The following is a 23,766-nucleotide window of genomic DNA, read 5'->3' as shown; positions in this document are numbered from 1 at the left end:
TGCTGGTGGGAATGCAAAGGGCTACAGCCACTTTGGAAGACAGTTTGGTGGTTCCTTACAAAGTTAAGTATGCTCTTTACCATATGGTCCAGCAATTGCTCTCCTGGGGATTTACTCCAAAGAGTTGAAAACTTATGTCTACTCACAAATCTGCACACTGAATTTTTGATACAGCTCTATTCATAATTTACAAAAGCAACCAAAATGCCCATCAGTGGCTGAATGGATAAATAAAGTGTGGTATAGCTACAGCATGGAATATTAATCAGTAATAAAAAGAAAAACTGTCAAGCCATGAAAAGACGTATCGGAAACTTAGATACACATTACTAGGTGAAAGAAGCCAATGTGAAAAGGTTACAAAGAAATTTTCACAGACCGAGGTATGGGGAAGTCATTCTGGCTTGTATATGATTTGGCTTCATCTAGGATACCCTGCTCTGTGGCCTACCACACATACATTGTACATCTGCTTTAACCATTAAAGATAGGAATGCAGTTAAAAATCAAAAAGGAGTAACTGTGGTTCAGGCATTCAAAAATGGAGCCTGGTGGCCATTGTAGATGTGGTTTCAGACACGTTCCTGCATCCCTGAGAACTTGAATTTCTGAACTATATCAGACTCAAGGATACAAACAGCCATTCTCAAAACAATGTCTTCTATCAGATGCAACCACTTTGGACCCCAACCAACCCTTACTTAACAAGCTCCCTTGGAGAATTGCTTGTTTAGGTCTTCTGCTCATTTTTGGATTGGGTTGTTTATTTTTTTCTTATTGAGTCATATGAGCTGCTTATATATTCTGGAGATCAAGCCTTTGTTGGTTTCATTTGCAAAAATTTTCTCCCATTCCGTAGGTTGTCTTTTTGTTTTACTTCTGGTTTCCTTTGCTGTGCAGAAGCTTGTAAGTTTCATTAGGTCCCATTTGTTTATTCTTGCTTTTATTTCTTCTAGGAGAAAATTTTTGAGATGTATGTCAGATAATGTTTTGCCTAAGTTTTCTTCTAGGAGGTTTATTGTGTCTTGTCTTATGTTTAAGTCTTTGATCCATCTTGAGTTGATTTTTGTGTATGGTGTAAGGGAGTGTTCTAGCTTCATTGTTTTACATGCTGCCGTCCAGTTTTCCCAACACCATTTGCTGAAGAGATTGTCTTTATCCCATTGTATATTCTTGCCTCCTTTGTCGAAGACTAGTTTAACAAAAGTTTGTGGGTTCATTTCTGGGCTCTCTATTCTGTTCCATAGTTTTTGTACCAATACCATGCTGTCTTGATGACTGTAGCTCTATAGTATTGTCTGAAATCTGGGAGAGTTATTCCTCCAGCCTCTTTCTTTCCCTTCAGTAATGCTTTGGCAATTCTAGGTCTTTGATGGTTCCATATAAATTTTATTACGATTCAAAAGGCACATGAAAAAATGCTCAATATCACTAATTATCAGAGAAATGCAAATCAAAACTACAATGAGGTATCACCTCACACCAGTCAGAATGGCCGTCATTCAAAAATCCACAAATGACAAATGCTGGAGAGGCTGTGGAGAAAGGGGAACCCTCCTACACTGCTGGTGGGAATGCAGTTTGGTGCAGCCACTATGGAAAACAGTGTGGAGATTCCTCAAAAGACTAGGAATAGATTTACCGTATGACCCAGGAATCCCACTCCTGGGCTTATATCCAGAAGGAACCCTACTTCAGGATGACACCTGCACCCCAATGTTCATAGCAGCACTATTTACAATACCCAAAACATGGAAACAGCCTAAATGTCCATCAACAGGTGACTGGATAAAGAAGATGTGGTATATTTATACAATGGAATACTACTCAGCCATAAAAACTGACAACATTAACGCCATTTGCAGCAACATGGATGCTCCTGGAGAATGTCATTCTAAGTAAAGTAAGCCACGAAGAGAAAGAAAAATACCATATGAGATCGCTCATAAGTGGAATCTAAAAAACAAAAACAAAAACAACAACAACAACAGCAAAAAGCATAAATACAAAACAGAAATAGACTCATAGACATAGAATACAAACTTGTGGTTGCCAAGGGGGCGGAGGGTGGGAAGGGATAGATGGGATTTCAAAATTGTAGAATAGATAAACAAGATTATACTGTATAGCACAGGGAAATAAACACAAAACCTTATGGTAGCTCACAGAGAAAAAAATGTGACAATGAATATATATGTTCATGTATAACTGAAAAATTGTGCTGAACACTGGAATTTGACACAACATTGTAAAATGATTATAAATCAATAAAAAATGTTTTAAAAAAAACAAGCTCCCTTACTTCTTGCCAGCTCCAATTATAATTCTTGATAAACACTCATGTAACTAGTTGTAACCTTGCAGTTTCTGCCTTTATAAGCCTCCCCATTTTGTAGTCCTGCAGGATACAATTCAAATGCTTCTTGAATCTGTGTCTCCTGGACTCTAGCCCTCAGTTTAGCTCAAATAAAACTCTTTTCTATTCCTACTATAGATTGTTTCTTGATTATTTGTATCAATAGTTTGCTACTGTATGATTCCAACTATGTGATATTCTGGAAAAGGCAAAACTATGAAGACAGTGAAAAGATCAGCGGTGGCCAGAGTCCAGGGGAGAGGGAGGGAGGCAGAGCACAGAGAATTTCAGGGCAGTGAAATTATTCTGTATGATACTATATTGGTGGCTACATGTCACTATACATTTGACAAAATCCATAGAATGTGCATCAAAAGTGAAGTCTAATGTAAACTGGGGACTTCAGGTGATAATGACGTGTTAGTGGAGTTCCATCTGATGTAGGATGTTGATAATGGGGGAGCACGTGCATGTGTGGGGCAGGGGGTTTGTGGGAATCCTCTGTACTTTCTGCTCAATGTTGTTGTGAGCCCAAACTGCTCTAAAAAATAATGTCTATCTTTTTAAGTATTAACTAATTTTTAAACACATACATCAAACCTAATATATTTAAATGGAGTTACCATTCCAAGTAGTCACCTTAGCAGGTCATGCTTTTATTTCATTGCTCAAAACATTTCTGAAATTCCTCATTTAAAAGTATCTTCAGTATAGGTTAATGACCACAGTCTTTCCCCAGCCCATATTTACAAAAAGTATATGTGGCTCTGGAGAAAACTGGCACACTGCATAAAGGCACAAGAAAAAAATTAAATATTTTAGTCACATTCTTTCCACCTTCTTACAAAATAGGCTTCTCATGTGTTTTGATAACCTGTGTGCTTTTTTTCTTAAAAAGACTTTGTAAATATTTTACCAAGTCTTTAAAAGTTTTTCTAAAACATGACTTTTAATGACTGCACAGAAAGCACAGCCCTCAGCTGTGGAGAGTCCTGTTATGTGAAATTATGCCTCATCAAATGTTATTAGTAGATTTGACTGTTTCTAAAATCCAGATTTGCTCTCAAGGACAGATCAGATAATGTGAGAACTTTTAAAAGTGTATGACAGACCATTCTTTAAAAATGACCCTGGGAGCATTTCTACCTCTGTCCTTGAAGAAATCCCTTTAGTCAGGGTGAGTTAACAAACCAGAAGCAACTTACCAAGACAAGATAAAGAATAAAGAAGGCAATTATATAGTAATCTTTGCTGTGTTTTTATGGTATTATGAAATATATAATTCATACAGAAGAGCGTATAAAACATCCATTTAAAATTTTTTTTGTTTTTTTGGGGGGAGGTAATTAGGTTTACTTATTTATTATTATAATTTTTAAATTTAACATAGGTACTGGGGCTCGAACCCATGACCTTGTGCACAGTAAGCATGCGCTCTACCACTGAGCCATACCCTCCGCATCCATTCATTTTTAATAATAATTATGGTAATAATAACAAGCATCCTGGCTAAGCCCCAGAGCACGTTCAACATCTCAGAAACTCCCTGGTGTATTCCTTTCAGATGTTTCCTCTCCTTCCTCCAGAGGTAACTTCTATCCTGAATTTTATGCTCATCTTTACTGTTTTCTTTATGGTTTGACCAACCATATATATACTATACATCCTTAAAAAACATATTGTTTAGTTTTCACATTTTTGAACTTTATGTAAATGGAATGTATTTATTTTTCTGACTACTTTGGTTTCACAGTATGTCATTTCCCCCCAAAAAAGTTCATATCAAATTAAAAGCTTAGATGTGATCCAGCTATTCCGGAATATCTCCACTTGAGTTATCTGCTTCCGCAGTTACTAGTTTCCTTGTCTGTAGGCACAATTTCACAGCGTCTTACAGGGTTGTTCGCTAATGTCTCTCGACACGTAACTCTTCTCTTTCTCAGAAAACAGAAGTACACTTAACTATTTCTTTAAGTCTCCCAAAGTACCTAGCACGGTGCCAAGTGCTAAGCAAAGGCTGGTATTTCTCCATAAGGTCACCAGATAATTGTTTTTTTTAAACTACAGAACATGAAATCAATTTACTGGGTCACACGCTTCATAGTTCAATGCAAGAGAATTATCACAGAATGCACAACAGGTAAGAAGGCTTAGTACTGCTTCATGAAACTTCTGTTGCTTTTGTGTGTGTATGTGAACTGGATCCCAGTCTAAGACGTCTTACAGTTGGTCACAGGAAAAAAGAAGAAAACCTTGAAAGCCACTACACAAAATGACGTTATCCTATTAAGATGTCCAACACTGGCAGCTTTCCCTCATCTTGCTGAAGATGTTGACACAACTCCTCTTGGTGAAGACTGAAGCTTTTCTAATTCTCCAAAATTGGCGCTGAGAGTCCAAGTCTTTTTCGGCAAATTGATTTGCCTTGCCTATAGTGCCATCTAGTGTATGAGGAGGGGGAAATGAAATGTAGGTGTTTCCAAATTACGATTTCCATGATAAAGACGACAGTCATCACAACATACAGTCCAAATCAAGTTTGCAAAATAAAAACAAAACTGCATATTAAGCAGGCAGTAATAAGATGGATGATATATATTTCTAAATGTACACATTCTCAAACTCATGCTCGGGGGTTGGATTCAGAACCTAGGTCTCTGGCTTCCAGGCCAATGCTCTTCCTTCCCCCAATTCCTCCCCTGCACTTACCCCTCCTCATCATTGTCCACGCCCATCCCTGCATATTCACAGCAGACCAGAGAGAAGCTGCTGCTCTAATTTACCAAAAATTGTGTGCCAAATTTGCCAAAATTAAATAACTGTGGTTACCAGTCTCTCTTAGCTGACCTCACATAGCAACGAATGGTGTCTCTTACAATTCCTCAAACCTAGTATCCTCACAATTTTAGTGACCATTTCAAAGCAACTACCGGCTCAGCCTCAGTCAGTCACCCAGCTGCACCTGGAGTAGTGTGTCTTATAGGAGATCGTGCCTTTAATTCCTAAAGAGTCACAGTCCTGCTGTACAGAAAGCCAGTCCATCTCTTTTGTATGCAAAAGTCTTTGGGAACAAAGAAGTTGGATTAAAGAGCCCTGAAAGCCATGAACATTCCCAGAGGGACGGCACGGATGCTGAGCAGGGACATTTCTACCTGCGCAGTGTTTTGCAAACTGTCGGGTGCTCTGCCAGCATCATTCTCAGTGATTAGCAGGTGCTCAACAGCTGTTCGTTGCTTTGTTCACACAGTTCAGAGTCCCTCCATCCTTCCATCTGGAAGCGAGTGCACTAATGCAAATGTTCCTATGACTAGGACGCTGAAAGAAAACAGCCAGGAGTGTTTTGTTTGTGTTCCTCAGTAGGAAACTTACTACACTGGGTTTGGCTGAGAGCCCTGAATTTCCTAAAGATCATCTGGGTAGAGTCAGAAAATTTTTAATGTAGTTCCAGATTTATACAATCACCACGATAATTTTAAAACATCTTCATTACCCCAAAAAGAAACTCTGCACCCCTTAACTGTCAACCCCTGCCCTTAAAAGCCATTGAATTGTACACTTTAAATGGATGAGTTGCGTGGTATGTGAATTATATCTCAATAAAGCTGTCTTAAAATTAAAAAAAATATGGTGAGGTAAAGGGGGGAAAGGGCTAAAATGAATGTAAATAATTTGAGTAATTTTTTGCCCTGATATATAAAATAAATGATATGACTGGTAATAGAAATAACTCCATGAAATCTTCTGAAGTTATTCAAAATGGTAATGGTGGGGGCGGAGCTGCGTATCACCCACACAGCCACCCTGATGGTAAAGCCCAGTCTCATCTTGGGATGTAGCAATGATGCTTCTTTACTTGCTCCGATGAATTGACTGTAAAACAAACTTGCTGGGTCAGTGTGGCTACAGGGTAGGACTTATCGGCCAGAAAAGAAAACACAAAATCATCTCGGCAGATGTTCCCTTTCTACTTTCTCTTTTCAGTTTTATCCTAACTTGCAATGCACAGAAAAGCTGAAGAAAGCACTTGAATTAGTACTGTTAATATTTCTTCAGTTCACCTGGACAAAAATAAGTTTTTTTCCATAAGAATCTCAAATTTTAAAAAATGTAGAAATGAAAAAAATGTACCCATATAATATCGAGTTGGCAAGGTGTGAAAGAAATGTACTCAGATATAATTGGTCGAAATGTAAACTAGCACAACCGTTTTACAGAGCAAAATGAAAAAGGCACATGGCTACTGAGCCTGCAATTCCACACCCAGCAATTTATGCTAGATCAATTACACTATATTATAGAAGTACTCCATGTGTGCAAAATGCCTAATGTTCAAGGATGTTTAATAATGCATTATGTGTATTTCCCCCCAAATTAGAAATAGCCTAAAATGTCCATTGGTGGTTAAGTAAGTTATGATACAGCCTTCCTATGGAACATGATGCCCCAGTAAAAAGAATGAGGTGGTCTAACTACACTGATGAGGAAAGATTTTGACAAAGCCGTATTGTCTCTCCACCCACTCACCACCCTCTCCCACGTATTGTGTCACTCAGGGATAGAATGTTTGAATTAAAGATAATGTTTAAATTTGACAAAGAAAAACTTCGATTAGTACAAAAATTTAAAAAGTTTCTCTCTTCACTCTATGCGCCATTGTTAATTTCTCATGTAATAGTTCTGAAAGGGGTTTATGAATATATCAATATATACACAAACTTTTTTAAATTTGCAAAAATGGAATCATTTCGTATATACTGTCGGGCATCTTGCTCCCCCACCCCCCCACTTAATTAATAATATGTCTTGAACATCTTTCTATGCGAACATATGCAGATCTACCGAATGCTAAGACGTTGTAATACGAGAAATCACAGCAAGACACATCCACACTCCTTCGCTCATAGAAAAAGAAAGAAATAAAAGCCTAGATTATGTGGTCACCTTGGGGTAGAGGAATGGGATGGAGCACAGCAACTTAGATTTTTATCCACAGACTTCTGAATTGTTTAATACTTCGGCAAGTAAAAAGCAAAGAGATAGGTTGACTTGGGTCAACTCTTCACAGATCAAAAAATTTCTAGGCTAAGGAATTCCATCATCACCTTGGCAGATGAGCCGCTCTGACATCCGGGTCCCCTGCTCCTGCCTCAGTAGGTATGTCCTGACACTGATGCTGGCCTTGGATGTTCCATTCACTGGAAGGATCCATACAAAGTCACCCCAAGGCACCTCCTCCACACCACACTTCCTACTCCCACTGTCCCCTGACCTCACCTCCCTGCCTCCATGTGCATAGACACCAATGCAGAGAAACCCAGGAGCCTTATTGTCCATAAGTAGAGCTTGGGTTTCATAGCTGGCCCTACAGAATTTGAGCTGGAGGATTTGTCAGAATAATCTCCCTCAAATTCCTTTTAGAATCCCTGGAGAATTGCTTAAACAGTGAACCACTGACCTAGTGAATCATGGTACATCAGGGTGAATGGGCAATACTCTCATTCTTAGGATGGAGGGACTTCTGGATCCTGAGCTGATCTGAGCAATGTTGACCACATCCTTCAAAGACTATAAATAATCTATCAGAAGGGCTTGTGTGGGGTTTTTATTATATTCCTGGAAAATGGTAGTTGTCCCAACTCCAGTCAAGAGTATTTCTAGGGTTTTTTCTCTGGAGTCACATACTTTGGCAAACAGTCCTGATCTCTATGGCAGATGATGGGGAGTGAAGGACACTCTTTGGGCCAGTGACTTAGAATCCTGTTTAGTAATGAGGCTACTTCAGCAATGGCTTTCTCACTACGCAGCTTATACTTGGGAGCGCCCAGGCCTTGAAAGAATAATGCTACTTTTTCTTTGAAATAAGTTTGATGGAAATTCAGAATTTGGTAAGAATAGAAAAGAGAGATAAGAAAACTCTATTCAGTATCTAGTACTAAATATTTGAGATGTATTTCAAGATGTTACTTGAAACACAGAATATGGTCTCATAAATTTGTTAATTTAAAGTATAAAGTTGGCCAGATCTATAACACCTTTCTACTCATGCCTTTCAAATTAGCATAGCAAATTGTCTTCTGAATTAAAAAACTAATAACCCAGCACCAATGGTCAATTTAAACTGTAAAGATGGCACTCCCCTGAAGTGGACACAATTAGATGCTCAATTAATTTCTGTCTACCCAAGAAAGGAGGCCCAGAAGTGAACGTCTAACGGAGGCGTCTCATTTGTCTCTGCTTCAATAATCTGGCTGTTTTCTACCTCCTTCATTTCCTTTGTGGGCTATTGTGCGACAAAAGTGCCTCTATTATCAGATTCAAAATTGAATCCTATGATACTGTAGCCTGAGGAAAAGGAAGCATTGAATATCATTCCTACTTTTAGACCCAGAAGATATTTAGGAAATGTTACTGTATATACACCACATGCAGCATTAGTGCTTTTAATTTCTTTTTTACGGGTGCAATGGAGATTAATTTGCATGAGCTCGTTTCAATTTTCTGTAATAAGATCCAAATTTTGCATTAAGCTTTCCATCTCAAAAACAAACAGTTAAAAAGGACACATTTCTTCTTTTCAAATGTTTTTATTGTAGTTCTATTTTACAGTCCCTGCATCTAATACTCACTTAAAAGCTTGACTATATATACCCATAGGTTCTAATTTGTTTTTTGTTCATTTCCTGATTACCTCCGGTTTCTACCAGGAAACTTCCTAAGTTTTCAAATGCTGCACAACTTGACAAAGCACTAGAATTACCGAAAGGGGTGTCTACAGATCCAGGAAAGGCATTCACTGTACTTAGTACAAAGTCAGAGCGGGTCAACTATGCTCAGGAACAGTGTTCCAGAAAGGGAGGCGTTTGTTAACCCCAAGTATGAACTAGTTATAGAATTTGGGATTTCAAAGAACGATAAAGCTTACTGAAATACAGGGGACTTTGCATACCAGGCTATTGTTATTAAACACCGAAGAACTAGATGATGGGATTATGACATTTATGTTCTTTTCAGAAGCCCTTGCTCACACAGGCTACTTTCTAGTTGCAACACAGCTACTGATGGAGAGATCAGACTGCCACCACACCACAGTCTCCTGACGTGTGCAATGTGAACTTCCCAGTATCACCTATGAGGTCAATTAAACGGTTTAACTTAAATCCATCAAGCCTCTAGTACCAAGTTCCAGTTCACCAGGAAGAGAACAGCAGGTGAACCCTCAAGGAAGCAGTTAGACAAATCTAGATGGGGAGAAGTTCTGCAGAACAACTGGCATGGTTTCATGAACAGTGTCATTAAAAAGAAATGAAATGAAATGAAATGAAATGAAATGAAATGAAATGAAATAAGAGTAGCCAAGGTGGCGGAGTAGGAAGACCTTGGCCTCACCTCCTCCTATGAGCACATCAAAATTATAACTATTTACAGAGCAACTACTGATGAGCAAGATTGGAAGACTAGCAGAGATCTACAACTAAAGATGTAGAGAAGGAACCACGACGAGACAGTTAGGAAGAGTGGAGATGCTGTACAGACAAGACATAACCCCCCCAGATGGACAACCCACAAATGGGAGGATAATTACAACTGCAGAAGTCCTCCCCAAGGAGTGAGGGGTTTGAGCCCCATATCAGGCTCCCCGGCCTGGGGGTCCTGCATCAAGAGAGCAAGCCCTGATTTCAAACTATACTACAAAGCTACAGTAGTCAAAATAGTATGGTACTAGCACAAAAATAGACACACAGATCAATGGAACAGAATAGAGAGCCCAGAAATGAACCCACATTTATTGGGCAATTAATCTATGACAAAGGAGGCAATATTATACAATGGGGAAAAGACAGCCTCTTCAATGAATGGTATTAGGAAAATTGGACAGTTACAGGCAAAAGAATCAGATTGAACTACTTTCTCACACCATGCACAAAAGTATATTCAAAATGGATTAAAAAGTTAAATGTAAGACCTAAAACCATAACACCTCTGGTAGAAAACATATGCCCTATGCTCTTCGACACTGGTTTTCTATTTTTTTTTTTTTTTTTTTTTTTTTTACTATATCTCCTCAGGCAAGGGAAACAAAGGCAAAAATAAACAAATGGGACTACATCCACCTAAAAAGCTTTTGTACAGTGGAGGAAACCATCAACAAAACAAAAAAGGTCATCTTCTGAATGGGAGAAGATATTTGCAAACATTATATCTGGTAAGGGGTTGGTATCCAAAATATACAAATAACTCATGCAACTTAACATCAAAAAAAAACAACCAACCAGATTTAAAAATGGGCAGAGGATCTGAATAGATTTTTTCAAAAAAGGCTGCCAGAAGGCCAACAGGCACGTGAAAAATTTAAATATAAAAAATTTTCTCTCCCCTTTGCCCCCCTCAACATTGTTCATCTGTATTTTGCATCAACCAAAATTTCCCCATCTGCAGAAATACCTGCTCCACCATAAAGGGCACTATTCTCCTAGTATCGTAAGACAACCCCTTAAAGATAACATTCCTTCTCGATCTCAGGAGTCACATGGCGCTTAGATCTGGATTATGTAAACTGCCAATTATAGGTCATCTGATGTACAGTCCTCTGTCTCAAAAAGCTTGTGTAACTGCTCATTGATTTCTAATGAGCAGAACAGTTCTTGGAGCTTTCTGAGTTGCTATTCCTAGATTATAATCCTCAAATGTGGCTCAAATAAAACTTCCATTTCTTTCATAGATTGACTACTGATTAATTTTCATTGACAGGTAACTCCTTAGTGTATCTGGGTTGTAGGACTGTGGTGGTTTTATCTTCTTACTCTGCTACTATCATTTCTTTAAACTTGATTTAGAATTATGTAAGTAATCATATGCTATTAGAACTGCCAATTTATACTATTGAGAACATTGAAAATAAAAATAACTGTCAAGAATTCTTAGATCTAATAAATTCTAAGACTTTGGATATCTTTAATCCTAGAATGATGGTGGGAAATATAGATTATTCAATAAAAATCTGAAGACAACTGGGGAAAGTTGAAGGAAAAATTGATACCTCAGATTGTATAACTAAAGAATTGTTCAAGAGGTCAAAAATGTAAATATAGAAAATAAAGAAAGAGCAACCACTGGGTTTTTCTGATTTGGGCAAGAGGTCAGGCCAGGTGCATTCTTTGAGATCTATCTAGGACGGAATTAGCTCCTGATCTAACCAAAGGAGATGCAATCAATACTGGCATTTTAAGTCAGGTCTAGTTGTTATTTTTAGTAATAATAGTAATAAATTTAGTAATAAATAATAATAAAAATGAATCTAGTTCTTCTAAGATAAATTACCCTCAAGGATACCTGGGGTGTTTCAGACTGATGTGACTCAGGTCCTACTGCTGCTGTTCAGGTAATTAGAGCAAATGGCCATTCGATCATTATCAAGAATTACTGAGGGGGAGGGTATAGCTCAGTGGTAAAGTGCATGCCTAGCATGCACGAGGACCTGGTTCAATTCCCAGTACCTCCATTGAAAAAAATATACAAATAAACCTAATTACCCCCCTCCCCCCAAAAAAGAATTATTGAAGACTTTGTCAGACACTTTGAGGGCAAATCAGACACAGGGACTATTAATGAGGAGGCTAAGCTGTTTGATTTCAGACAAACCCCTTTGTCTCTAATTGGCCTCAGCTTCCCGACCTAACAATAGGCGTGTGCTCACAGTGGGCTTAAACCACCTCCACTCAGATTCCGACTTCACCTCTTCCTGTTAAGTGACCGCATACAAGTTACTTTGTCCCCCAGCCCCCAAGAAGCCCCAAGGTTCCTCAGCCAGTAAAATGGGGATAATACACCAGTCTTTGGTTGTGTTGAGGCTGGAATTAGTCGACGGCAGACGCACAGCGCTCGGGCGGTCACTGTGAGGGGCTCCCACTGCCCGCGGACCCCTGACGGCAGGCCGTGCGATCCGGACACCGCATCGCGGCCGCCACGGTAGGGGGGCGCTGGGGCTTCCTTCCGTCGCGGACGCCTCACTGTCCCCCCAGCGGGGGGCGGGCCTGCCGGGTGGGCGCGGCGCGGACAGCCGGCCGGGCCCGCGGCGTCGGGGCACCGAGGTGCGGAGGAGCCGCGGCCGCGCCCACGCTCGGCCGCCCACACCGACCCGAGGGGACGGTGGGAGGACGCGAAGCGCCCCTGGCCTCGCCGGGCTCAGCAGCCCTTCCGGCGGAGGGCCGGGTCCGCCCGACGGCAAGTCGCGGGCGCGAACGGCGGCGCCGCGGCGGGCCCGGCCAGTGGAGGCCCCGAGCCTGCTGAAAGCGCGACGGCGATTCCCGAGAGCGCCCGAGGGCCGCTCCTCTGGAGGAGGAGGAAATGGAGGGAGAGGACCGTGGGGACCAACCGCGCGGCCCCGAGCACAGACGGAAGAAGCACAGAAACCCCTCAGAGATGGCCAGGTCCCACCACAGGTCCCGCAGCCCGGAGAGGGGCGAGGACAGAAGGCAGCGCCACAGGGTTTCTCCAGCTTTTTCTTCGAGGCCAGGATCTTCTGGTTACGGCCAGTCCCCTCCATGGTCTACGCGTCCTCGTCTGATGACCGGGGACCGTCACAGACGCCCTGCCGAGGCCGGCGCTGCACACCGGAGGCCCGGAGAAGGCCCCTCTGATGCCCCTCACCTCAGACGGGGGCTCAGTCAAGACCACCGCCTGGGTGCATCCCACGGCAGCGGGGCTGGGAGTCAAAGCAGAGGGCACCAGCCTCATCATGGGGACAAGCGCCCGGTGGGTGCCAAGGGACACGAGACGTCCTCTGCTTTGATCAGCAAGAAGTCAAGCCTTGACTTCTCCAGACAGAAAAGCCCAAGGCCGCCTCTCTCCTTGGGCCACACGAAGGAGAATCCGCCCTCTAGTGGTGTCAAGAAGGAGAAGGAAAGAGAAGGCCACGGCATCCAGTTTTCACCTCCCTTCTGGCGACTTTCCCACCATCTTAAAAAGCGAAAGCACGAAGACTCTGTGAATACCAAATGGGACAAAAACAAGCGAAGTCTCGACCGCTTAGACGCAGCCGAGTGTTCTGGAGGCCTTTTGCCCAAGGTGAAAGAGAAGATTTCTAATAACCAAAAGATTCAAACAGGAAAAATGAGACCTCCTGTTTCGGATGGAAAGCCAGTAGGGGGCTCCCTCTCTGAAGATACGGATAATGAATTCAAAGCCGCCCACCATGTCTTTGGAGTCACACCTCAACCACGACCAGCCCAGGGAGAAAAAGATTAGGAAAACTTCAGCCACTGCTCTTGAAGAAAAAGGACTTAAAAAAAATGATTCAAGTGAAAACCTGGACTCGGTTCAGGAACTATCTAAGGTGAATAAAAACAAATCAGGGAAGCTGCCGCCACCTGGAAACGACTGGGCCAAACTGAAAAAGGTGCCCCCTGATGCATTACCAGTATGGCCAGACCTCCCGTTACCCAGGGTCCAGGCCAAGTACCGTCCACTTCCAGCCTTTGAATTGATGTCCTCTTCCGGCCAAAGCAAAAAGCACTGCCCTCACCCCAGAAAGAGGAAGCCGTTGGATTTACTGGACGCAGAATGAACTCTAAGATGCAGGTATATTCTGGTTCCAAGTGTGCCTATCTCCCCAAAATGATGACCTTGCGCCAACAGTGCATCTGGGTACTTAAAAACAACATCAATTCAATCTTTAAAGTGGGAGGAGTCCCATATTCAGTTCTTGAACCCATTTTGAAGAGCTGTGCACCTGATCAGCTGTATCGCATAGAGAAATACAATCATGCACTAGTCAAAGAAACAGATAAATTATGGAAAATTCACTGTCACCAAAACTTTAGGAAAGAAAGGCCAAAAGAGGATGAGTCATGGCGAGAGATGTACCTGCGGCTTCAGGATGCCCGAGAGCAGCGGCTTCGAGCGCTGGCAGTGAACATCCAATCTGCGCACGCCAATAAGCCCAAAGGCCGACAAGCACAGATGATCCTTTTCAACTCTGTGGCCAGGCCACCTGCTGACGTTCGAAGGAGGCAGAAGTTTGAAATAGGAGGAGCAGCTGTCCCAGAAAAAGTCAAGATCAAGCCAGCCCCATACCCCACAGGAGGCAGCCATGCTCCCTCCAACAATAGCCTTGACCTCATCCACGAGAAGCCGGCCTATGCCTGCCCAAGCACCACTAGTACCCATTTGATGCGTGTGGTCAGCAGCAGAAAACCTGCGAAAAAAATTGCCCCAATGATGGCCAAGGCCATTAAAGATTTCAAGAACAGATTCTCCCGATGATAAATTGAGGCCTTGCCTTGGAGATGGAATTCAGGGAAGAGGAATATAGAGGCATTGGGGGTTAGGGAATGGGACTTCCAAAGGAGACCAGAATCTTTTGCTTTGTAAAAACTTTTGGACTCTGACTCCTGTAGTTTTCAAGTGTTGTACCTGTGAACGTTCATGCCACAGCCACGGTCTCCCTGCCTGGAGAACACTTTAGGATTCTGAAGATGAGAAGCCTCATTCTCACTGAGGATTTTAAGATCAACTGTGCTTTTGTTGTTAACTAGCCTCTTTGTAAACAGTAAGGCATAGTCTTAATAAATATTATCCCCAGATTGTATTTCTATAATTAAATAAAAGTACTAAACGTGAGATTTTTTTTTTTTAAATCTCTTGAGTAGATGAGGCCTTCTTGGACACAAACCCAGAGGCCATTAATTTAAAAGACTGATATATGTGACCGTATAAAAATTTAAAAATATACAGGGAAGGGTATAGCTCCAAGGTAGAGTGTGTGCTTAGCATGAATGAGGTCTTGATTTCAACCCCCCAATACTTCCATTAAAAAATAAATAAACCTAACTACCTCCCCCCCAAAAATTTAAAATATATTAAAAAAAAAGGTCAAAAGATAAATAAACTGGGAAAGATATTTACAACTCAGTTAACATTCAAAAGGTCAATTCCCTAATTATATATAATAAGGGCCCACAAATCAATGATTAAAATGACAATAATTTACTATAAAAATGCGAAAACATAGGAAAAGATGGTTTACACAAAAGGAAACACAAATGACTCTTAAATATATGACAAGATGCTCAGAAATAGACCTACAAATATATGGTAACTTGAATTTTTACAAAGTTGCCACTGTAATTCAAAAAATGTTTAAAAGGTGCTGGAGCAACTGGATAACCAAATAGGGAAAAAAGTGAAGCTTAACCTCTATCTCACAAACACACAAATTAATTGAACAATCTTAAATTTCTATGTACCTAATAACATGACATCAAAATAAATAAAGCAAAAATTGATAAAATCAAAAGGAGAAATAGGCAAAAAGTATAATCAGTGCGAGATTTTCATATGCCTTCCTCAATAATTAATAGAACAAGAAGAAAAAAATGTGTAAGATATAAAAGATTTAAACAACACAGTTAAGAAATTTAAACATACACTAAGCCATAAAACAATTCTGGACAAATGTCAGAACTGAAATCATGTAGAATATTGTTACATAAACACAATGCAATTAAGCTAGAAAACAGTGTAAAAAGGTACCAATAGACTTCCTATACACAAATAATACGCTTCTAAATACTTATGGATCAGACAAAAATCACCATAGAACTTAGAAAATATTTGGAATTGAATGAAAAGGAAAAAATTAAAATGCTACATATTAAAACATGTGGAAGCAGGCAAAGCAGTGATTAGAGGAAATTTTATATCTTTAAATGCATCTGTTAAAAAAGAAAAAAGGTAAATATTAATAAGCTAACCAACTATATTAATTAGAAAATAATAAAATAAATCCAAGGAAAGTATAAGGTCATAATTTTAAGAATATAAAAGCAGAGAAATAGAAATCAAACTTACAATAGTCAGGATCAACAAAACAAAAGTTGGTTCTTTGAAAAGACCAATAAAACTGATAAACCTTTGGTAATCTGATGGAAAAAAAAAGAGAAGGCACAAATAACCAATGTTAAGAATAAAAAGGGAAGATGGTTACAGATCCTCCATATATTTATTTTTAAAAGCTAGGATATTATGAACAATTACGCCAATATATTTGAAATTTTAGATGAGATGAATAAATTCCAAGAAAACACAATATACCAAACTGACACCAAAAAAATTTTTAAAGTATCAATAGTCCTGTTGAAAAGAACTTGAATCTGTTTAAAAAAAAAGAAAACAAACAAACGAACAAACAAAACCCTTTCTATGGGAATTCCATACCTAGGTTTCTTTTAAAGCAAATTCTACCAAACATTCAACAATAGCAACACAATGCCAATCTTCATGATTTCTTCTACAGAATGGAAAGAGGGAACATTTCTCAATTAATTTTATGAGGACAGCATATCCCTTACATCAAAAGCTGACAAGGACATTTTAAAGAGAAAAGTAATAGGCCAGTGTCACTAATTAATACAGACGGGAAAACCCTAAGCAAAATATTAGCAAAGTTAATCAGCATTATGTAATACCAAACTTCAGGGGCCCAGGAGTGAGGTAAGGTTGTTTTAATATTAGAGAATCAAGCAATATAGTTAATGCACCACATTACAAAATAAAGAGAAGTCATATGATTACTTCAACAAACATAGAAAAGTGTTTGATAAAATTAAACATCATTTCCTTGATTAAAGAAAAAAAAAACAAAGAGCAAACAACTCAGGCCGACTAGGAATAGAAGAGAGCTGCCTTAACTTGACAAAAAGATATCTACAAAAAAACTTCACAGTAAACATCGTAGAAGAGGGTGAAATGTTAAAAGCTTTCCCTTTGAGATTGGGGAAAAGACAATAATGCCTCTTATCCCCACTTCTATTCAACATTACATTATATTGGATGTCCTAATCAGTAAGAGTAGGCCAGGAAATAAATGGCATCAAGAATCGAAAAGAAGGGAGGGGATGGCTCAAATGGTAAAGTGCATGCTTTGCATGCACAAGGTCCTGGGTTCAATCCTCAGTATCTCCATTAAAAAATAAATAAATAAACCTAATTCCCTCCCCCCAAACAAATAAAAAAATTCTTTTAATTGAAAAGAAAGAATTAACTCTGTCTTTATTCATGGATAATTTGATTGAGTATGTAAAGATATCTAAAGAATTCACAGATAATTATTAAAAGTAATCAATGAATTTAGCAATGTTGCCAAAATAAGGTCAATACACAAAATCAGTTGCACTTCTACATATCAATAACAAACATAAAATTAAGTTTAAAAAAACAAGAAATGGGGGTGGGGGGAAGGTTATAGCTCAGTGGTAAAGATCTGGGTTCAATCCCTAGTACTTCCATTAAAAGAAAAAAAAATAGTAATAATAAATAAACCTAATTACCTCTTCCCTTCCCCCCCAAAAAACAAGAAACCATTTACACTGACATGAAAACCATTTAGAAAGTATCAAGAAACAAAAGGTATTTCTAACAAAAGGTGGGCAAAACCTCTATGCAGAAAACTCTAAATCGCTACTGAAAAAATTAAGGAAGCCAGAATAAAGAGACACTATATTCTTTGATTGGAAGACTCATTATTTTTAAACTGTCAGTTCTTCTCAAATTTATCTTCAGATTCACTGCCTCCCCAATCAAAATCCAGCAATCTTTGTGGATTCTAAAACATGTAAACAGATGTTGTCAAAACTAGTGGCCATTTGACAAAAAAGAACAAGCAGAAGTCTTTGCTCAAGTGGATACTGAGAATGGATACAACTACAGTTATTAAGACAGTGTGGTATTGGCATAGGAAATAGACAAATAGACCAGTGGAACAGACTTGAGGACCCAGAAACAATTCTGCCTCTTTTTCAAGTCTCTAAGTTCCATTTTATTCTTCTTATATCTTCTGTTTTTCTCTTCTTTATAATCATGTTTTCCTAAATGCTTAAACATATTTATAATAGCTACTTTTAAAGACCCTGTCTGCTAATTCTGTCTTTTCTCATATTTCTGGATCTTCTGTTGACTGATTTTTGTCCCAGTTTTGCCACATTTTCCTGTTTTTTTTAATGACAGCTAGTAACTTTTTCTTGGATGCCAGTCTTGTGAATCTAGATTTTATTGCCTTCTTTTAGGTGTGTTGAGGGGTTCTGGAGGGCAGATAGTTTAGTATTTGCAGGTAAGTCTGATCCTATCAAGCTTTGTCAGGAAAGAGGTTATCTCAAGTCACCAGTATTCTACAGTTTTAAGTTTAGCTTTCTCTTAAGGCACTGCCTTCCTGGAATCTCTACAAAATGCTCTGCTGTTCCACAAGGTGTCTCCACTCGGTTTGGTTGGAATGAAATTGTCTCTCAGTGTTAATGTGAGCACTGTAGTTGTTCAGTTTAGAGAGTTCCCTGGTAATTGGTTTTTCCCCAGTTTCAAAACGTTTTCACTCCATGTATGCACAGCTTAGTATTCAGCCCCAAACTCAGAAGTATGGAACTGTTTGCAAAGCTCCCTCCTTTCTGGTCCTCCTTTCCTCCCAATTCTAAGCACCTAAGTCCTCCCAAACTCAACTCTCTGCCTTATCTCTGCAAAACTGCTGTGCTCTGCTTAGATATTCCTTGTGTGCTGGAACCCATCAGAAGACCTTCTCTCATGATCACATTGTCCATTGTCTGAAAACAGATTATTCATATATTTAGTCCAGTTTTCTAGTTACCTAGAGCAGAAAGGCTAGTCTGGTACCATCTACACTATCACATTTGAAAGCAGAAAGCCATACCAATTTTTTTTTTAACATTTACAAGATTTATCTCTGTAGTGAGATATATACTTTCTGTACTTAAAAATAAAACCTAGTATAATTAATGTTATTTTTACAAAAGAAAGGATCTTTAAAACCCAAAACATCAAATATACAAATTCATAGCTGTAGATTCTCATATTCTCAGTTAGTAGTTAAAAAGGAAAAAAAGAAAGAACAAATCTCTAAATGTAGCAATGTGACACGAGCAATATGTCCCAGGTTTTCTGATCAGTTTCCTTTTCTTGGTCCAGGCACAGGAAGAAAGTGGTTCAACAGCGGCCACAGTATTTTTAAAGACGCCCACAAGGCTACAGCAGTGGTCAGCAGTGAAGTGGTTAATCTTTCTTATGTAAGAGAGAACTGATCACTTAAAGCATAAGAGTTACTTAAAATTCAGCTTAGCTTTATGGTGATTTAGAGTTTGTTTAATTAGTATTTAGAACTGCACATTGTTTATAGCTATTGGTATTTCAATAGATCCTTTAATGTTGGATAATTTAAAGTTTAATAAGCCTTAGTTCTCTGAAGAAAAACATAGATGTAATTAAATTTTCAATTACTCTAGTTTTTTTTTAAGAGGCCTATGCAATTAATAAAATCTAAGGCATTTAACAACACTCATTTAAAAGCCTAGTCATCCACCTCATTAATTAGCTAACACTTTTACAGTAGATATTTAATATAAAAGTCTCACATAAGCAAAGTCCCATCTTTTGAAAAGTACGTGTAATGACACGAGAATAAATCAAAGCAACTGTTTCAGATTATTTTGTATGTTCACATGAATATGCGGCTCAGTTATGACTTTCTAAAAACCATTCTTCTGCATTGGTACCAATTACTGTTTGTGTTTGTTCTTGGGTGGTCAAATTAAATACCCTGAAGCAATTGCTCCTCACAGATTCCTTGCCCTTAGCACAGTTTAGAGGATCTTACATTCAAGTTGAAAAAAAAAAAAAAAAAGGAAGTGGCAGAGGTTTACAGATTGAAAAGTCTTATTTTAATTAAACATGAAATTCAAAATGGAATAGGAGCAAATTCTCTACTCACAGGTCTTTGCTACCCAGAGATCACTGCAGCATCAGTACTACGCAGGAACTCATGACACACGCCCCGCCCCAGAACTACTGGATCACAATCTGAATTTTCAAGACATCCCAGTTGAGGGCTCAGCAAAGAAGTCCAGTCTAGAGTCAGTTTGGGGGAGTTGTTGGCATACAGGCGGCACCAGGAGGTCATGACACCGTATGAGACCACCTAAGGCAGTAGTTTTCAAACCTAGAGTGTGCATTTACAATGTAAGTTTCAAGACCTCCATCCCAGAGAATTTCTGATTAAGTAATTCTTGGCAGGTCCAAGAATCTGATTTATTAAAAGCCAACCCAAAACGTTCTGATGCAGGTAGTACAGGCTCAGATCGGAATGGGCTTAGCACAGTCCAGAGGTGAGGAAGCAGCAACGGCAAATGCAGCCAATCCTTCCCAGAAGTTGGAGAGAAACTGGAGAAGTTGGAGAGAGGCTGGTAGGTAGAGGGGATGTGAGGCCAAAGGGTTACCTTTTTTTGTAATATTGTTTTTTCCCCCCAAAGCAAATGGCTGCTTTATTTCTTCAAAAGAAGAGAAGGAAAGAAAGTGCTGGAGCAGGGAAGAGGAAAGCACTCAGAGTGGGGAAAGGAAAACGTTGAAGTGGGTGGTGTCAGCCAAGATGGCCAGTGGAGACAGCTCCTGTATTGTTTGTTTTTTTTTTTTTTAAGGTGGGAGTGGTGGTTCATAATTTTGGCTACAGATTATAATTACCTATTGAGGTTTTTTAAAATATCAATGCTCAAGAAACACCAAAACCAGTAAATCATAATCTCTGGAGGTGGCACCCAGATATCAGTGGGTTTTTTTTTTTTTTTTTTTTTTTTTAAATTTTATCCCTTTCCTCCACTAAAGCATTGTTTTTATTTCCCCAGTGACTGGCATACAGTACATCTTCAATTCATGTTTTTTGTTGTGGAAAGTATTGTTGGGCCAGTTAACCAAAAACACACACAACAGGAGAATGCATGTAATCTCTGTGTGAAAAGGATTATAGTCCAATTACGTTACTTTCAAAAGGGGGAACGGAGGCCCGAGAAAGGAATTCAATTCCTAAGGCCTCTCAGCCTTGGTAGTAGTGAATCAGGACCAGAGCCCAGTATTCCAACTCCCAGGACAGTGTTGTCCTGCCTTTTAACAATCTCATTTTGACCACTCCGCAAACCTACTCACCCATCAAGACTCAGCTTGCGTAATAATACCCACCCCTCGACACCTCATTTCCTCAGTCACAAACCAACCTGCCATCTTTCACCAAACCCGCTGTCAAGCCCAGACCCGCCTGGGTCTCAGACCCATTCCTCCCCATCACCGCCTCAACCCCAGCCCCCGACTTAACCGGTGAGGCGTAAGGGCCCACACTACCCTTGCGGCACTCGGGCAGTGGACTCGGTCGCCATAGCAACCGGAGACACGCGAACCCGCCCGCAGCAACAAGGGGAGAGAAGTTCCTGGCAATACAGCTTTTTTCGTGTATATGCCTTCCTTACCGCTTCCCGCGCCTGGTGCGTTAATTTGAGGGTCTGGTAAGAAAGCTCCATCAGGACACTGTTACAGACCGAGAAAAGGGAGGATAGGAGCCTCCGAGGAAGGCGGCTCAGGGAAACCTGACGCTCATCTAGCCCGCTCGCTTTAGGATTGGCCAGAGCCTAGACATGCCAGCCAATCACTGGGCAAAGAGGATTCTTTACTCATGCCAATCAACGTTAAAATAGGCCCGTTAAACCCGACGTTTGCGCCTGTACTGGCCAATCAAGAGACAGAAAGGGGGTGATTGGCAGATCCTGGGGCATTTGCAATTGTTTTCTTTCTCTTAATTCTGTCTCTAAAGTTTATATCCCATGGTATTTGTCCTTTAAAAACATTTTTTTTCTTGAAATTTCTCTTACATATTTTTATTTATTTATTTTTATTGGTGGGAGAAGGTAGTTAGGTTCACTTATTTATTTTCAGAGGAGGTACTGGGGATTGAACCCTAGACCATTATGTAAGTTACTATGCACGTGCTCTACCGCTTGAACCATGCCCTCCCCCTCCAGAGTATTTGTCCTTGATTTCGGCAGTTATTCAGGCCTCTGTGGCCTAAGCTTATGCTCCCAAGTCTATTTTGGCATCCCATCTTGTCTAGGCTCCCCCCTCCCTCCCAATTAAGGTAAAGGTTTGGAAATTCCTTCCTGCTTTACTTTTAAATTGTCTGTACTTAGTCCATTTAGACTGATAGAATCTGTAGGTTTTGGCTGTCAGGAGTTTTCTGGGATACAAACTGTGAATTAAACTTTCCCTTCTTCTCCAACGTCCTCCATATTATACCTACCCTCAAAAGAAGTGGACAAACACGGACTTGACATTTTCCTCCACCTTATTTCCTTCATGTATTAACTACTCTTGTGTCTTCAGTGTTGTTTCCTTCTGTCTCTCTTGCTGTGATTCTTACTCTAAACCATCCCCTCTTCATTATCTTTGACTTTCTTCATCCATTCTCTCCCCTAAGGATACAAAAATATTCAAATCTCCTCAATTAAAAAAAAAAAAAAGTTCTTATCGTATAATTGTTTAATTGAATCACCTGGCTGGCATTCATTTCGAACTTTCTGAAAGGACTGGCCATTCTCTTCATTTCCTCACCTTCCATTCATTTCTCAACACATTTGTCCCTTCTCCTGTGAAGTTGTTCTTGCCAGAGTTGCCAGTAACTTCCAAATTAGGAAATCCAGTTATAGATTATTTTACACTTTACCTTATTTAAACTTGGCACCACTTGAAATTGTTCACCACTCTCCCATTAGTAATAATAGCTATACTTTATTCAACATCTATAGACCAGATAGATAATGTATTATATGATCTACGTGGTTATTTAATTAAATCCTAACACCACATGGAGAAGTTATTAAACTCCCAATTGACAGCTGTGGAAATGGGTTCAAAGCGCTGAATTAACCAATTCTGGGTTATTCAACAAGGTAGTTAGGATGCAAACCTAAGTCTCCTGACTGAGGCCAGTGTTCCTTTCCACTGCACCATGTTGCTACTCTTTCTGTCCAGTTTCACCTGTCATTCCCACCCCGACACAAGCACACTTGCCTAATAAAAGCCTATTTTGCCCACTAAGAGCCAGGTGAGGAATCACTTTCTAGGAAAATTCAGTGGAGTTTATCAGATCACTACACTTACTCCAGGCAGGGCCAAGGTGGAGAGAAACTTAATTCCTGATTCTACTACATACCTTTCATGTTACACTCGTTACATTGTTTTGTCAACATGATTTTCAAAAAGTCAAAAATATGACTCTCTTTGATATGAACAGACACATGTCAAAGATTTTACCTAACTCTTTGAGGGAGCCAGTAAGATGGTAAAGCTGGTTTAAATAGCATTTTGAGGAACTGGGTATTTATAGACATTTTGAGAAAAAAATGTTAGAATAAGATTGCTAGGTTAGATACAAAACTAGTTAACATTCCACAGGGCAATAAAACCTTGACATTTTCTTTTCTAAAGGACAGAGATACATTCTTCTAGTACTAGGGCCATTTGTATTTAAATTTTAACTAATTAAAATTAAAAATTCAGTTCCTCAGTCACATTAGCCACAAATACTCAATTGTCAT

At 39.7% G+C, this 23,766-nt stretch overlaps 2 protein-coding genes across 5 annotated transcripts in view; one reads left to right on the top strand and one right to left on the bottom strand.

Moving 5' to 3' along the window:
• Positions 1 to 21,743, bottom strand: part of KATNAL2 (katanin catalytic subunit A1 like 2) — a 67,838-nt gene extending 46,095 nt beyond the window's left edge. For all 4 annotated transcript variants that reach the window (XM_006183804.3, XM_014558458.2, XM_014558459.2 and 1 more), the window contains exon 1: positions 21,646 to 21,743. In XM_006183804.3, coding sequence (XP_006183866.3) covers positions 21,646 to 21,696 — 51 coding nt within the window. In that variant the 5' untranslated portion in view covers positions 21,697 to 21,743. The remainder of the gene's footprint in view (positions 1 to 21,645) is intronic.
• LOC102518191 (elongin-A) lies at positions 7,467 to 15,107 on the top strand. Its single transcript, XM_032470674.1, is given in 5 exon segments — positions 7,467 to 7,510; positions 9,782 to 9,816; positions 12,657 to 13,534; positions 13,536 to 13,842; positions 13,845 to 15,107. Coding segments are annotated over 5 exon segments (2,037 nt in total). The 3' UTR covers positions 14,618 to 15,107.
• Positions 21,744 to 23,766: the final 2,023 nt, after the last annotated feature.

The sequence above is a fragment of the Camelus ferus genome, chromosome 30, assembly GCF_009834535.1.
Source record: "Camelus ferus isolate YT-003-E chromosome 30, BCGSAC_Cfer_1.0, whole genome shotgun sequence".
Lineage (NCBI taxonomy): Eukaryota > Metazoa > Chordata > Mammalia > Artiodactyla > Camelidae > Camelus > Camelus ferus.
This window is presented reverse-complemented; position numbering and strand designations above follow the sequence as displayed.